This window comes from Podarcis pityusensis (assembly GCF_964106645.2).
Source record: "Podarcis pityusensis genome assembly, chromosome: 9".
NCBI classification, from domain to species: domain Eukaryota; kingdom Metazoa; phylum Chordata; class Lepidosauria; order Squamata; family Lacertidae; genus Podarcis; species Podarcis pityusensis.
Window position 1 is genome coordinate 63,530,271 of NC_138034.1, and position 17,797 is coordinate 63,548,067.

General features: G+C 44.5%; 1 protein-coding gene across 5 annotated transcripts in view; it reads right to left on the minus strand.

The window, feature by feature from the left end:
• ARHGAP24 (Rho GTPase activating protein 24) overlaps window positions 1–17,797 on the minus strand; it is a 415,666-nt gene that overhangs the window by 272,948 nt on the left and 124,921 nt on the right. For all 5 annotated transcript variants that reach the window (XM_081020795.1, XM_081020796.1, XM_081020797.1 and 2 more), the window contains one exon: window positions 2,240–2,439. In XM_081020795.1, coding sequence (XP_080876921.1) covers window positions 2,240–2,439 — 200 coding nt within the window. The remainder of the gene's footprint in view (window positions 1–2,239; window positions 2,440–17,797) is intronic.

The window sequence follows — 17,797 nt, forward strand, 5'->3', positions numbered from 1 at the left end:
CATTCTTTCACCTTTGGTGGACGTGCCCAAGGATTAAGGTTTTCTGGGAGATGATTTATAATGAATTAAAAAAGGTATTTAAATATACCTTCTTGAAGAAACCAGAGGCCTTTCTCCTGGGCATAGTCAGCCAACCGGTGTTAAAACAGGATAGCACTTTCTTTATGTATGCTACAACAGCAGCAAGAATACTCATCGCAAAGTATTGGAAGACACAAGAGCTACCCACACTGGAGGAATGGCAGATGAAAATGATGGACTACATGGAATTGGCGGAAATGACTGGCAGAATCCGTGACCAGGGAGAAGAGTCGGTGGAAGAAGATTGGAAGAAATTTAAAGATTATTTACAGAAATATTGCAAAATTAATGAATGTTAGAGTGATTTTGGATTGAAATTAAGTGGCTTCTAGCTGTACAGGTTTTAAAGTTATAAATAGATTAAGATTAAGGACTAGGATTAAAAAGGTTAAAAGAATGGAAAATTGGTTTTTAATAGGTAAAAATTTAATGTTATATTATATTAAGATTAAGGACTGGGATTAAAAAGGAGGGAAAGGAATTGCTGGACTAACAAACTGAATTGGAATACAAAAGAGGGAGGTATGAGGAGGTCCAGGAAACAAGTAAATGTAAAAGTAGTGATGAAAAGATGGAATTGTTTTTAACTGTTTTTTCTCTTTTCTTTTTGTATTTTGTATTGTGTACTTTTCTTTATATTCTTGAATTTTTCTTTTTTGTTGATGTGATTTTTTCTTTGTGAAACTTTAATAAATATCATTTTTTAAAAAAACAAAACATTGCAGACGTCTGATCTCCCTGGAGACATAGAGATGTAATGTTAGACCAAAATCTGTCCCTGCATTAAGGCAATGGTTGCTGGAGAATGGGGGAGACATCCAACCTTCCAGACCAGTTAGCAAAGAATCAGGACTCCTTCAGCTCCTTCTTGAACTTCTCTGAAATCTATACTTTGCACTAAAAAAATAAATGCCCAACTTCCTTCTCACTATTATTTAGGAAGCAACACAGAACCACACCACCCCCACTCATAAGAAATTTATACATTTTCTTTTTCCTTTCTTGCTTCTTTGACTTGAGGCCACTGCCCGCAGTGGTAGAAGATTTTGGAGTTTTATGATTAAGATGTAAAGTGGTACCTCTGGTTGTGAAAGGGATCCGTTCCGTTCCGGAGCCCCATTCGCAACATGAGCAGAACGCAACCCGCGTCTGGGCATGCGCGGGTCGTGATTTGCTGCTTCTGCGCATGCGCGTGACATCATTTTGAGCATCTGTGCATGTGCGAGCGACAAAACCTGGAAATAACCCTTTCCGGTACTTCCGGGTTGCAGCGAGACGCAACCTGAAAAGATTTAACCTGAAGCAAACGTAACAAAAGGTATGACTGTAAAATGATAAATCTTACGCTGGAGATTGGCACAGAAGCTCTCTGTGACAGACTCCCAACATCCTTCTCTAATGGAATTCCATACCAAAATGCTCTGGGTGGGCTGGACCAAAGGAGAGGGTGGGTCAGCTCCCTCTCTCTTACAAAGGCAAATGCTTTCACATCACAATCAGGTTGGTAGCCATCCTTGTGCTTGGAGCATATAACAGCTCAAACAAGTTTCCGCCCCTTTCCTGTTGGTCCCTGTGATGATCACACAGGGTCCCTGGACGTTTAATGGTCTATTGATCCCTGTTCCACCACTGTGCTCGCTTCCCCACTGACATCAACCAGTTATTCTCTGGTAAAACACTGAGTCCAGTCAGTTGTTAAAAGTGAAACAAAAAAAACAAGAAGTTTATTTTACAAACATTAACAAGTTTATGGTTTCTCAGATAATCTTCCTGTCAGTATCTTAACTTTAGCTTCTTTACCGGCCTATACCTTCCTAATACCTTCTGACTGATTATCTCAACTGTTTGACTGACTCCTCTTAACATATTCTCTCACTCTCTCACACCAGACTAGCCCAAGCCACAGACTTATCTTCTCTGTCTCTTCTAACTCCAGACTGACTTCTCAACAACTCTAACTCCTTCTAACTAACCTCTGTGCTTATACCTTATACAAGTTAACTCTGCCCCCTGGGTTCCCATTGGTTAGTCATTTTACAATTAGTTAACCCTTTCCCTATGAACCCGGTATGATGTCACACACATAGGAGGGCAAACGCCACAGTCCCTTATTGCCCACCCATCTACCTCACCTTGCACCCTCTTGCTTTGTACTTACCAAGGGTTTGGTTTCGTCCTCATCTTTGAAGTAATAGAGCTGCTCCCCTTTAAGAACGAACCAGCGCGTGTGCCAAGTCTTCACAAAGCCTCCTTGCTTCCTCAGCCACCCACACTTAATGGCAACATGCCGTCCTTGGTTCAGCTGGGGACTCTCTGCAGAGCCATTGTGCTCTTCCATAATGAGGCTGGCAGACTCTCCTAGTTAGGGAAGAAGGAGGGGAGGTGGGAAAGAAGCTTTATTAGCTAATCTCCCATCACTTGTTAACAAACAGCAACAACACATATTGTTGGAAGATTCAGGAAAGATAAAAGAAATGACTTCTTCAACACAGTGCAAAGCTAAACGACGGACCTTGCTCCCCCACAAGGCAGGGGTGGCCCCCAGCTTGTATGTCTTTAAAAGAGGATTAGACAAATTAATAGCAGACAGGGCTATCAATGGCTACTAGCCATTATGGCTACGCTCTGCCTCCATCGTTGGAGAAAGCAATACTTCTGAATGCCAGTTACTGGATACCACAAGGCTGCTTGCAAAAAAATAATGAAAGCCACATAACAACGTTTAATTAATAAAAATAGGAATAGAGAAATCAAATGAAGACCAGAGGTCAACATTTCCTTAGGCCTGTCCAGATCATATAATTATTTTATTTCAAATTGGGGAAGGAGACTCATGTGCACCTTCAAAGGTGCTATGAAACAGATGGCTAAGGCTGATTCTTTCTTCTTCTTCTTTTAAAAAAAGGTTAGATGGGAGGCAATGGTTAGTTGAATATGTGTTTATTTTTCAGCAAAGCCCGTGGTCTTTTTTGAGGATCGCTTGGCATCCTTGATCTCTTACAATTGTTGGAAGCCGCCCAGAGTGCCTGGGGAAACCCAGCCAGATGGGTGGGGTATAAATAATAAATTATTATTATTATTATTATTATTAACCACAAGAAAGCAGGATGTGGGTGATGAAGTTGCCCATCAACAATTGTCCTGTTATTTTTTTGAGTTTGAATGGATGGTTTTATTGTTTTGGGGTTCGTTGGATTATTTTTCTGTTTCTGTATTTTACCACTTTGATGGGTTTATGCTGTGAAGTGGTCTATACATTTTAATCGTGGTAATAAAAATGATCATCAGCATCAACATCATCATCATCACTATGCAGGCACACAGGCCACTTTATTGCAGTCTCCCCTATCTACTTCTACTGAATTCTAGTATTTTTTTCCCTAAAAGTTTACTTATACATAATGCATTTTTATGCCATTCCATGGCGTCTTTAAAGGATGCATTCCCTCTCTTTTCTTGGTGTGATGTATAATGTCTGTCTGTTCTTGAAGAAGGAAGGTTTTTGAACTTGCACTAACTCCTGCTGCTTCTTGGATGGCAAGCTGGAAGGTCATGTGACATATGAGAGAGAGAGAGAGAGAGAGAGAGAGAGAGAGATGGAGAGAAGCCCTCCATACCCATGGAAATGGAGGGGACAACACAGTAGCCTTGGCAGGTCTATGCACAATAGACTCCTGTGTATGTTGAGGGAAGCTTTCACAGAGGGCGGAAACAAATTCTGGGACGCCTGGGAGCATGCAGCAAACATCTGTGAAATACTTTTAGTTCAGGAAGCCAGACTAAATTAAGAGGCTGAGGGTGGAAATGAAACCAGACACAATTCAGATGTGTAATGGACTTTTGTGTGTGTGTGTGTGTGTGTGTGTCAAAATTCAAAGTCTCCAGATAGGACATGAATCTTCTTGGCTGCTTTTGCATCTTTGGCCTATGATCACTTGGACACACATCAAGGACAAATGCTTCATTGCTGCTTCAGAAGCTGAACAACAACAACAAAAGATTTGGCTTTGATTTTGATTTTAGCTTGCACGGACCTGAAAAGAAATCAAGATGCAGAAACGGTGTCCCCAAAAATTCCAGAAACTGACCCTTGTAGGAGCAGCGGAAGAAGACAGTGCATATTTAAACTCCCCGTCCCATTTGTGACTATGCTAAAATGCTAAGCTATCTCGTCTCTTTGCCTTAATAAAGGTTTTGACTGCTGCAAAAGCATAGGGAAAGCAAGGCTGGCAAAAAAAGTTGAATGCCCTTGACTTTAATAATTCACATATTTTGCAGCTGTGAATTGTTAAAATTAAGGGCATCCATTTATACTTGCAAAATACATGTATATATATATTTAAGCTGGGAAGCAGCAAGCGATAGGTTTCGAGGCAGGAAATTAAGTTGTTCAGTGACTTATGGGTGGATGTTGTTTCCTCAGTGAGAAATCTTATCTAGGCAGAAAACTTTACTGCAGGTTTGGCGATAAGGCTTAATACCAGGGATGCAGAACCTGGTGTTCTCCAGACCATCTTGGACTCCAACTCCCATCAGTCATCATGACTGATTGTCAAGGATGATGGGAATCTGGAGGGCCACAGGTTCCCTATCCTTGGTTAGAGAATTTTGTGAAAGAGAAATGTAATAAACTGTAAAATTCTTTCAACAGCCTAATACTTACCGTATTTTTCACTCTATAGGACACACTTTTTCCCCTCCAAAAATTAAGGGGAAATGTGTGTGCATCCAATGGAGCGAAGGCAGGCTCCTTGGCTTCAGCAATAGCAATGCGAAGCATCCAAAGCACAGAGGGAGCGCTCCTTCCGCGCTCCTGAGGCTTCGCATTGCTTTCGCTGAAGCCTGGAGAGCGAGAGGGGTTGGTGCTTCAGGCAGCTACCCCTGAAGCCTTTGGAGCGCAGCAGGAACTCGCGCTGCACTCCAAAGGCTTCGGGTTCCTTTTGCTGAAGCCGGGAGAGCAAGACTCTCCTGCCTTCAGCAGAGAGGGAGAGCTGCGCAGCGCCCCTTCAGCCAAGCAGGAGGAGAAATGGAAGGGACTCCGTTTCTCCTGCCGCTTCGCTGAAGGGGCGCTGAGCAGAGAGGGGGAGAATTTTTTTTCTTGTTCTCCCCCTCTAAAACAAGGTGCGTCCTATGGTCGGGTGCATCCTATAGAGCAAAAAAAACGGTAAATAATGTTCTGCATTCAAAAACATGAACAGCTGGTCAATATTATTTAGTCCAGTTAAGTACCACTATATAGTGGCAGCAGCCACTATTTATTTCCCCCCACTAGTCTTGTGCCTGGTTTATCTGATTTCATCATCTTCACCATGGCCAAGTTATCTATTACTTTTGAAAACATTTCCTAAACCAAACCAAATGTTTCACAAACCTGAGCAGAAGCAACTAGCAATTACTTTGATGCACTGCAAGGCAGTATTGAAAGTTTGGGCCCCAATGAAGAATGGTGAAGACCTGCTTGTTCCAAGAACTTTAATTTAATTATATCTTCTAAAGGATAAGCCATCAGATATTCTTTCTAATGAGATTGGTGAAGGCAGTCTTTGAACCTATATAAAACCTCCACACCCACCCACACCCCAGTATCGGCTTCCACAATAAATAATGTCCTAATACAAGTTAAGCTCCTGATTTAAACACATTCGATTGCAAAGGCTGTTTTATACTTCAGGTTTGAGTGTTGCATGAGAGCAGTGAAACTAATTCTGAAGGTGTTCTTCCCCTTATGCATAAGCATGTGCTAGAGCAGGCCTGAGCAATGACAAACCTAGACAGCATCCTAAAAAGCAGAGACATCACCTTGCCACCAAAGGTCCGTATTGTTAAAGCTATGGTTTTCCCAGTAGTGATGTATGGAAGTGAGAGCTGGACCATAAAGAAGGCTGATCGCCGAAGAATTGATGCTTTTGAATTAAGGTGCTGGAGGAAACTCTTGAGAGTCCCATGGACTGCAAGAAGATCAAACCTATCCATTCTGAAGGAAATCAGCCCTGAGTGCTCACTGGAAGGACAGATCCTGAAGCTGAGGCTCCAATACTTTGGCCACCTCATGAGAAGAGAAGACTCCCTGGAAAAGACCCTAATGTTGGGAAAGATGGAGGGCACAAGGAGAAGGGGACGACAGAGGATGAGATGGCTGGACAGTGTTCTCAAAGCTACCAGCATGAGTTTGACCAAACTGCAGGAGGCAGTGGAAGACAGGAGTGCCTGGCGTGCTCTGGTCCATGGGGTCACAAAGAGTCGGACATGACTTAACGACTAAACGACTAAACAACAACAACAGAGCAGGCCTGGGTGTCACAGACTGGTTGGACGCAGAGGAATAGTGGGAAGAACCAGCTGGGGAACCCCTAAGGGTAGAAGACTCACAGCCAGGGGAATGGTGGTGGGACGATGATGAGTGATCAGAGAGAGCAGATTGGGAAGAGGTGTCGGAAGCTGAAGAGGTAACAGGGCTTAGTGAGAGGGGAGAGTCTGTGGCAGTGATAAGTCCAGACTCAGAGTAAGAAGCTGAAGCAGGAGAGCAAGCAGGCCCAGGGGCAGAGATGAGTCTGGCTGGTGAAGAGACATGGGTGTCTCTCCCTCCTGCTGCAAGTTCCTCTCCCCCTGATGTCCCAGAACCAGGAGAGGTATGAAGAGAGCAGTGGAGAAGTCAGCTTCATGCAGGCACAGTCTCCAATTGCTTGGGGAAAACCCTGCAGAGGAGGGGACATATGCAGCTGTGGAGATGAGGAGACCTTCAGTCTCAGCAACCTACCAAGGATGAGTTGCTGTGCTCATTAGGCCTGATACTCCTGTGCAGACCCTCTTTTTGCTAATAAAGACTTAACTCCAACTTGCTCAGTGTGGTTTACTGGTGGCTTGCTCCTGTCACCGGGGGAAACCTGCAGTCCTCCATATGTTCTTGGACTACAGCTCCTGTCATCCCTGTCCACTGGCCATGTTGTCTGGGGCTTATGGGAACTGGAGTCCAACATCATCTGCAGGGTACCACAGTGGCTATTCTACCACTGTGCTAGAAGAATTTTCTGCTCCTCCAAGCATTTGATTGCATCAGATTTCTTTCAATCCAAACCAATTACATTCCCTTAAAAGCAATAAAGGAATATTGAAAGCACTTCTGTACATAGTAGCCAATTGTCTATACAGCTTGACTCAAACAAAAGCTAACTTTTCATCATGGAATGGGTAGTTGCTTTGCTTCTGGAATGAAAGGGTTTTAAATGCACACAAAGTGACTTCTAAGGTCTGTATTTATTCAGTTCTGTATGGAGCCGTAATACTTTGGAACTAGTTCAATAAAGGGGGAAATATGTCACCATGGAAAGACATCTATTTATTGACTTTTATTGGCTTTGGGGAAAAGGTCCATAGGCAGGATCAAAATAATGTTTCCAAGACATCAAAGTCTTGCTGAAACAGAACAATTTAGATTCAGCTTCTGCCAGAGCTGTGTCACAGATGTTTCCAACAGAAGGAAACAGGGCAAAAACTTAGCAAAACATCTATGGAAAGCTCAGATTCTGCCAATTTCCAGAATCAAATTTAGAAAATCAGTTTCCTTATAGGACACGCATACATTCTAATAAGATGTATAGCCAAACAAGAAAATAAAATAAAAATAGAGCGAAACAAAGCAAGTAATGAAACGAAAAGAGCAAACAAACAAACTCCTCATTTGCCATTTTAATGCCCATTCACCTAGTCTGGAGAGATCCTTTGAACCACCATCATGGCAGCAGTCTCCACCCCAACCATCAAAAATTTGTCACCATATGTGAAATGAGGCTACACTTGTAGATATGTAAGCTAAGTTCACAAAGACACAAATATCACATTGGCTGCTCCTCTAACCCTGCCCTTCACTGCTATATACTTGATCATCTGCAGTCAGGACTACTTTAAAGAGCTTACACGTACCTACATTTCCTCCCACCCATCCTTTGGTACCTTTCCTCCTTCTCTTCTCTTCTCTTCTCTTCTCTCCACCCTGTCTGCAAACTTAAGAAGAGCTTGATGGATCAAGGCCAATGGCCCACCTGGTCAAGCATCATCTTCCCAAAGTGGCCAAAAAGATGGCCATGGCAAGCCTGCAAGCAGCACCTGGGAGCAACAGCACTCTCCCTTCCTGCGATTCCAAGCAACTGCCGTTCAAAAGCATATTGCCCCCAGAAATTGGAGGCAGAACAGAGCCATCATGACCAGTAGCCACTGGTAGCCTTGTCCTCCATAAATGTGTCCGATCCTCTCTTAAAGCCATCCAAGTTTATTGACATCACTCTCCGTTCAGATTGCAAGTTCCTCGGGGCAGAGAGCTGCCTTTTCTTTCTGCCTCTCTGCAGTGCTTCCCCCACTGATGTTATGCATTAGGGAAAAGGAAAGCAAAGCAGGTGAGATTTCGACCTGACACTGCTTGACCCTCTCTCCTCTACCATTGCCAATAACGAAAGCTAATTGGAGCTACTGCTTTTTAAAGATCCCAGGGGATAGATAAATGCGTTTATTTTCCTATTTAAAAGAAGGGAGAGGGAGAAATGAGCTCACTGTCATGAGGCAGAAAACCTGATACAAACCAAAAAGGAAAAGAAAAGAAAAGAAACAGGCTCTGTGAGACTTTTGGCTGCTGGGGAAGGAAGGAAATGTGATGGTTGTTGCCTGCATTAAGCACCAAATTAGTGTCATCCTCACGACGAGTGCTGCCCCTGGCAAAACCTCACTCCTGGGAACAATGTGGGAGCACTGAAAGCTTTAATTATCAGGCACGGCAATACACTTTCCAGAGGTCACGCTTCCGACTGCCGATCGCAGGGGGAGTCTGACAAGCGGGCTGTAATGGGGGCGTCAAAAGAAGCGGCCCCTGCAGCTCTGCAGCTTATCACTACTTAGAACATGAATGCACGTGGCTTCTTGTATACCTGGGAGGCAGCAGGCCTATTGTGCTAAATGCATTTCACATTGGAACTTGGGAAACTGCTTTATAGCAAACCAGACCACTGATCCATCTAGTTCAGAACTGACTTATCTACACCGACTGGCAGTGGATCCCAAGAGTTTCAACAGGTGTCTTTCTCAAACCTGGGAAAGCTGCCCCCTGCAGGCTTCCCTCAATTAAAAAGCCAGACCTTCCAAGTGTACCTGTTTTCCAGGGACAGTCCTGGATTTACAGAAGCCAGTTTCTGATTTGATCCTGGAATGTCCCACTTTTCCTTAAAGGTAAAGGGACCCCTGACCATTAGGTCCAGTCGTGGCCGACTCTGGGGTTGCGGCGCTCATCTCGCTTTATTGGCCGAGGGAGCCGGCGTACAGCTTCCGGGTCATGTGGCCAGCATGATTAAGCCGCTTCTGGCGAACCAGAGCAGCACACAGAAACGCCATTTACCTTCCCACCGGAGTGGTACCTATTTATCTACTTGCACTTTGACGTGCTTTCGAACTGCTAGGTTGGCAGGAGCAGGGACCGAACGGGAGCTCACCCCACTGCGGGGATTCGAACCGCCGACCTTCTGATCAGCAAGTCCTAGGCTCTGTGGTTTAACCCACAGCGCCACCCGCATCCCATTTGACCACTTTTCCTTAGGACATCCCTATTTCCACTGGAGAAATGTGGAAGGGTATGGAATAGGACATCTCTATTTTCATCAGAGAAATGTTGGAGTGTATGAAAATGTTTCAAAGCAACAAGAAAAAAGATGAGCAGCCCAAACAGGGCCCCTGCTTTTTCCTGCCAATGCAGGTATTAATTCACCACTAGACTGCAGGTCCTGGATTGAGCACCAGTGACCCTGACCTCTAAAAGTCTTTAGTTTAAAACCAAAATCCCACCCAGACTCAGTATAAGAAATTAGTCTGAGAGAATGTGTGGCATGTACAAAGAGGCTGCCTAAATATGCCAGACACTCAAATGACTGCTGCAATATCTGGTTGCTACCGTAATATAAATAATTAGCTGGAAAAACAGTCTGTAACTAAGAGCTTATTCCCATTATATCCCCCAAGCAGTTCTGACTGCTGTAAATGTCAGCGGTAGCTTGCTGAGATGCTCAGATTTGAGGTCCATAAAGTATGCTAATTGTTGAATGAAAATCTGTACTTTTTACCTTCTGAAACAAGCTGGATAAGGTTGGTACAGCCAGCACTTGATGGAGTAAAACACTATGCTGATATAGGTTTGTTGTTGCTGTTGCTTCCTCTTCAAGCATTTTGGAGTCCACCCAAAGTCCTCAAAAGCAAATGTGGGTCATTCTTGGAGGGAGCCAGCTAGTAAGTGCTATTACTTTTGTAGCTGACATTTCAGTCTCGTTCCTAGGAAAGCATGATCACTTGTTTTCCTGGAAATACCAGGCAGAAAAGTAACACAAGGAACAAAAACTTTCCTTTGTACTTAAAAAGTGGGAGTATCTGCTAGGTTACCTTGGATAATGCTGGTGAAATAGTGGCATGCATTCAATTTTATGTCAGGTTCATTCATGAATTTACATCACCTAAGCAAAAGTAACACATGCTTTCCTCTTCTTTCCCTTGTGCCATTTCTCTATCTTCTTCTCAGAATGGACAAATTTGGGGTTCTCTCATTTCCTTATTTTTCTAGTCTTCAGTTTACCACATTTCCACACCAGTCTGCAATTCTTCTTTAACCTATTTACTTTACAAATTTCTAAACTGCCTTATAATTTGAAGCCACCAGGATAAAAATAAGATAAACTACAAACAGTTGGAGGAGAAGAAAAGAAAACAGAAAACCTGTTTTGGAGATGGAATGGGGTCTCCTGAAAGGAGTGGCTGGAACCCTGAGCAAGAGCATTCTGTGCTGCAACCTTTTGTTGCACTTCCCACTTAGAGAACTCAATGGGTCACACACCACATTTGAACATTTTTTGTCAGGTTAACCCGCCTACAGCAGATTAGGTGCCGGGAGCACTTTTGTAGGAGATGCTAAAATCACTCCATTAAGTTTCCAGAGCTTCTGCAGCAACCTCTTATCGGCCTGCACTATTCATGTTCTATTTAATGTTAAAGTTTTCATACTTCTTTTGAACTCATTTTGCACTGTCTCAGCACTGGAGAGGTCATGCCACAAGAAAAATAGTCCATATGCTTCTGTCTCTCTCTGGGGGTAAATGGCAATTAGCGAACGACATTGTTCATCTTCAAGCACGCCTTAGTTCACAGCAGCAGGAAAATGTGCTCAGAAGATAACTCAGATGAAACAGCACATTGCCAGGAACTATTATCCAAATTAAAAATGGCTGCTGCCCGTATCACAAATGGCATCAAGCATATTCACACATTCAAAAAGGGGGCTAAAACCATATTCGCAGTGTACTTTAGATGAAAATGAGACAATGATCCTCGACACACACAGTCACAGGCATATAAATATTGGCCTCTCCCAATCTGGTACCTGCCATATGTTTTGGACTACAACTCCCATCAGCACCAGGCAGCATGGCCCTGTCAGGAGTTCAGCCTACCCTTGAGTAGGACCTTGGCAGAGACACATGCCCGACTGGCATGTTCTCTCCCTCCTGGTCTTTCGTTTGGGAGCTTCAAAAGCTTTCCTCAGCCCGAACATCACAGCGACCGATACCAACTGACACCGGCACACTTAGGGATTTGCAGAGTCTTCGCTGCATATGCGTGACAGACCTCAGCAACTCAGCATTTTGGCTAATCTCCTTTATTTACATATAAACACACACAGAGCACTGCAACATGGCTTCCTCTCTCTCTAGCATCAGACAGCAAAGAGAAAGAACAAAGGACAATAGTCCACTTCACGGAACACAGTAACACAAACATTCTGTCTCCGTCACTTCCCACTCTGTGGAGTCAAAACATACACAGTCATGTGATAGACAAAAATCCCATGACTGCAATCATGGAGCAGGAATTCTAACAGGCCCATGCTCATGGATGACGGGAGTTGTAGTTCACAACCACCACCACCACTGAAATTAGACATAAAATGTGTATTCTGTGATAATAGGAGGCTTTCCCCAAGCCTAGTTGTTGAGGGTGGGGGAAGAATGTATGTGGTTGTGCCGTGCATTTGCGTAGAGGGTTTCAGTGTGTGCATGTTTCTTCGAACAGTGTCTCTGGTTAGCAGATGTACTCATGGGCCCCCAAAGTTTGGTGACCTCTGGATAGTCTATGCCTGTCTTCCTTTGTGGGGAAGAGTGGAAGAGAAATGTCACAGCTGTGAAGAGGCCTAGCTTCCACGTAATTGGCTAAAAGCTGCCATGTTTATGATGCTAGAGATTTTCACTAAAAATCCATTTCCCATCACTTCATAAAATCTGTGCCTTCAAAAGCAGAAAGCTACATTCAGCAAGCCCCAGTCAAATCAGTTGTAATTCATGCAGGTTTCAAACATATGGCAAAAGAGTCTTCAGCCTGCAACGTGGATACTGAAAGAAACAATTGTGTTGGCTGAACTCTAACATTTCAGCACTGGAGAAGCCAAAATCACAGAACGAGACACAACACCCAAGAGCTAATTGCTGTGAACATGGCTTGGAAAAGCTGCTCTCTCTTATTTTTCCTGAGTGTACTCTCCTCCTCCAGAGATCAGTTAAAACTGGACTTTGCACTGAAAATCGCAGAGATTTGATAAAATAAGACGTGGGTTTTTAAACATGTCCTGGTAATGAGCCCTACCTTTTACAGAACATCTGTGCAAAGCAAATAAATAAAAACGAAGATCTGTGCTTTGTACATGGCCGTCAGACCCTATGAGATCCTCAATTGTGTTAACGCTGCTGGCAATGGTGTGCTGCTGTTTCCATCGCCCCAGCCAAATTCTCCCACAATCTTCAGCTCTGTTCTACCCTTCTCTGAGCCCATGCGTTATATACCAGAGATTTCCTGTTCTCAGCTCATGGTAGCTGAGGAAGATTTCAGCAGATACAGAATCCAAATGGACATTTCACCCCCATTTTTCCCAAATCATGCAGCTGGTAGATAAGATCTCTCTCTCTCTCTCTCTCTCTCTCTCTTTTCATAAAGGGGCATCTACCAAGGACCCATGACCCAGCACGGGGCCCAAGGATGGGAACCTCCTGGACCTGCTCCAGTGATAACGATGATGATAATTTATTTATACCCCACCTTCCCCGGCCAGAGCCAGGCTCAGGGCGGCTAACACCAGTAAAAATACAATAAAAACATAGTAGGGGAGGGGGAAAACAATTTAAAATACAGGTTAAAAATACAATTTAAAATGCAGCCTCATTTTAATAATAGCCCATAGATCAAAACCATAAGGGGAGGGAACCATAAGGGTCAGACAGTCCAAACGAAAGGCCAGGCAAAACAGCTCTGTCTTGCAGGCCCTGCGGAAAGATGTCAAGTCCCGCAGGGCCCTAGTCTCTTGTGACAGAGCGTTCCACAAGGTCGGGGCCAGTACTGAAAAGGCCCTGGCCCTAGTTGAGACCAATCTAACCACCTTGCGACCTGGGACCTCCAAAATATTGTCCTCTGCAGGGCATACCAGGATGCAGTTGACTCAATAAAGGAGGGAGGCCCATGGGGGAGGTCTGACCCAATGGTCCCCCAACACACCTGGAGCTAACTCTGCTAAGAGACGATAAAATAATTAACTCATGATCTTGTACAGTATTAATAAACTTTGACTTCTGAATCACAACAGGAAGCTGTCACCAGGGTCACTGAATTCATACCTAGTCATTTCTTCTGCAACCAGCAACATACATACATACTTAAGCTGTGGTAACGAATTTGTAAAAACTACTATCTCAGAGCCTCCAGGTTTGTCTATCTTCCAGGGACAGTCCCAGATTTACATAAGCCATCCCAATTTCTGATTTGACCCTGGGCTGTCCCGCTTTTCCTTAGGATATCCCTATTTTCACTGGAGAAATGTTGGAGGGTATGGAGTTATATGACACCCCCCCCCCAAGCCTAGGAGATAAATAACTATACAACCTTTAGAACAGGCATATCCAAAGTCCGTTTTGGGGGCCTAATCCGGCCCGCCGGTTGGTTTAATCCGGCCCCTGTGGCAGTTTATTTCCTGGGGTAAAATCCTAAAAAAAACCTCAACAACTTCTTCAGTCCTAAAAGAAGCTCAACAACTCACTCCAATCCTTAAAAAAGGTCAACAACTTTACTCAGCCACCACGGCCCCTCACTTCATCAAATCTGGCCCTCTTTGAAAAATCAATCAATCAATCAATCAATCTTTATTACAGTCCAGAGACCCAACAAATCGTTACAAAGCAATGCACAATTCAGACAGCCTACCTCCAGGTTAAACAAGCATTTTGTTCAGACTTAAAGATAGGGAACATTGGTTATTGCAACCACCGATAAAAACTTTGAAAAAAGTTTGGACACCACTGCTTTAGAAGATATCTGAAGGCTGCCCTGCACAGGGAAGTTTTTGAATTTCATTATGTTTTTATATTTGTTGGAAGCTGCCCAGAGTGGCTGGAGCAACCCAGTCAGATGGGCGGGCTATAAATAATGAAATTTACATTATTATTTTATTATGAAATAGGGCATTCCTATTTTAATCAGAGAAATGTTGGAGGGTATGCCATCTCCTATTTCTCCAATCACAGTGGTTAGACTCCTCACAACCATTGATAGGGAAACATACCCATATCTTTCCACAGCTGTGGGTGCAACAGGGCGAGAGGTAAAAACACGTAGGACAAAGCCAATGTGGTGCCTTGCAGTTGTCATAGAATCATAGAATCATAGAGTTGGAATAGACCACAAGGGCCATCGAGTCCAACCCCCTGCCAAGCAGGAAACACCATCAGAGCACTCCTGACATATGGTTGTCAAGCCTCTGCTTAAAGACCTCCAAAGAAGGAGACTCCACCACACTCCTTGGCAGCAAATTCCACTGTCGAACAGCTCTTACTGTCAGGAAGTTCTTCCTAATGTTTAGGTGGAATCTTCTTTCTTGTAGTTTGGATCCACTGCTCCGTGTCCGCTTCTCTGGAGCAGCAGAAAACAACCTTTCTCCCTCCTCTATATGACATCCTTTTATATATTTGAACATGGCTATCATATCACCCCTTAACCTCCTCTTCTCCAGGCTAAACATGCCCAGCTCCCTTAGCCGTTCCTCATAAGGCATCGTTTCCAGGCCTTTGACCATTTTGGTTGCCCTCCTCTGGACACGTTCCAGTTTGTCAGTGTCCTTCTTGAACTGTGGTGCCCAGAACTGGACACAGTACTCCAGGTGAGGTCTGACCAGAGCAGAATACAGTGGCACTATTATTTCCCTTGATCTAGATGCTATACTCCTATTGATGCAGCCCAGAATTGCATTGGCTTTTTTAGCTGCCGCATCACACTGTTGGCTCATGTCAAGTTTGTGGTCAACCAAGACTCCTAGATCCTTTTCACATGTATTGTCATTGGACTCCAACCCCCATCAGCCTCGGCCAACATGGCTAAAGAGAGATCTGGTGGGAAAGCACATGGGAGACACCCCATTGGCTACCCCTGCTCGGATCAAGTAATCCCTTGGCTGGCAAGGGATTAAACACCTAGCTCCACCTCCTTTTATTTGCCCTGGCGCTGTGGGTTAAACCACAGAGCCTAGGACTTGCCGATCAGAAGGTTGGTGGTTCAAATCCCCGCGACAGGGTGAGCTCCCATTGCTCGGTCCCTGCTCCTGCCAACCTAGCAGTTCGAAAGCACGTCAAAGTGCAAGTAGATAAATAGGTACCACTCGGGCGGGAAGGTAAACGGCATTTCCGTGCGCTGCTCTGGTTCGCCAGAAGTGGCTTAGTCATGCTGGCCACATGACCCGGAAGCTGTACGCCGGCTCCCTCGGCCAATAAAGCGAGATGAGCGCTGCAACCCCAGAGTCGGTCACGACTGGACTTAATGGTCAGGGGTCCCTTTACCTTTACCTATCTTCACTTTAACCAGCTTCTCGGGCCAAGTTCCAGCTAGTGGTAAGCTCATCTCTGCATTTTCTTTCCATTTACTAACACCAGCAATTCAAGTTTTATTAACGCCTACAAGTTTCAAAAGTTGACATGAAAGCTTGAGAAATCCAGGATAGAAAAGGACTGTCTTACCCCAGAAAAGCTTCACTCTATCATCCTACCATTTTAAAACCGAAAAACCAAAATCCCAACCTAGCATCTTTAATCCATGTGGCTCATTCAGCCCACTGAGAGGTGCACAGCTGGTAACATAGCCTGTGAATGCAAATTCCCTGCATCGATGGTTGGAGGTCTCATAAAATAATTAAATGAACAAAACAGTGTGGAGAATATGTCTAATGTAACCTTGCTTGCATTACCAAGCAGGCTTTTTATTTAACTAATAATTTACAGTGCAGAATCTCTGCGCATCCCAGCCAGAGCAATTTGTCATCTTCTTCTCACATGTCTTATTAGTATGGAAGAGCTGTGTTAATATAGCACACAGTTTCTCTTTGGCTCATTTCAGCCCATTTTGGCGCACGATCCTGCTTTGAAATCCCAGGGCGTTAAGCGTGGCTGGCACAAAAGCACTTTCATCCCGTTATATCTAACTCGTTGACTCGGCAGCATTGAAACCTTTGGAATTCTTCAATTGCCCTGTTTGCATCCACATGCTAGATCAGGGGTGGGGAACCACAGACCCAGGGCCCAAAAGCAGCCTTCAAGCCCTCTCTATCTGGACCTTGGAACTCTCCATAGGCCACGCCCTCCTCAGGCCACGCCCCTCTCTAGGCCACACCCTTCAGCAATGCTGCAGCTCACCCTCTTAAGTGCTTGGGCCTGGTTGCAATGTGTCCTTGAACTGTCAGAACCATCTAATATACTACAGTGGTACCTCAGGTTAAGAACTTAATTCGTTCTGGAGGTCTGTTCTTAACCTGAAACTGTTCTTAACCTGAAGCACCACTTTAATAATAATAAGAATAATAATAATTTATTATTTATACCCCGCCCATCTGGCTGAGTTTCCCCAGCCACTCTGGGCGGGTTCCAGTCAAGTGTTAAAAACAATACAGCATTAAATATTAAAAACTTCCCTAAACAGGGCTGCCTTCAGATGTCTTTTAAAGAGAAGATAGCTGCTTATTTCCTTCACATCTGAAGGGAGGGCGTTCCACAGGGCAGGCACCACTACCAAGAAGGCCCTCTGCCTGGTTCCCTGTACTTTGCTTCTCGCAATGAGGGAACCACCAGAAGGCCCTCGGCGCTGGATTTCAGTGTCCGGGCTGAACGATGGTGCTGGAGACGCTCCTTCAGGTATACTGGGCCGAGGCCGTTTAGGGCTTTAAAGGTCAGCACCAACACTTCGAATTGTGCTCGGAAACGTATGTATATCACCACTTTAGCTAATGGGGCCTCCTGCTGCTGCTGCACCGCCCCTGCACGCTTTCTGTTCTCATCCTGAAGCAAAGTTCTTTACCCAAGGTAATATTTCTGGGTTAGCGGAGTCTGTAACCTGAAGTGTATGTAACCTGAAGCGTATGTAACCCGAGGTACCACTGTACTGGAATGGGGAGACCCAGGTTCAGATCCCTGATGAGCCAGTGAAGCTCAATGGATGTCCTTTGGCCAGTCACTCTGCCTCTCAGTCTAATAACTGAAAGGAGAAAAATAGTGTGGGTGGGGAGAAGCGTGTACACTGCCTGAACATCCTTGAAGGTAAGGCAGATTATAAATGCAATGTGGACAGTACACAAACATCTGTATGACACGTGAGAAGAGGCATCTTTGAGCGGGCAGTG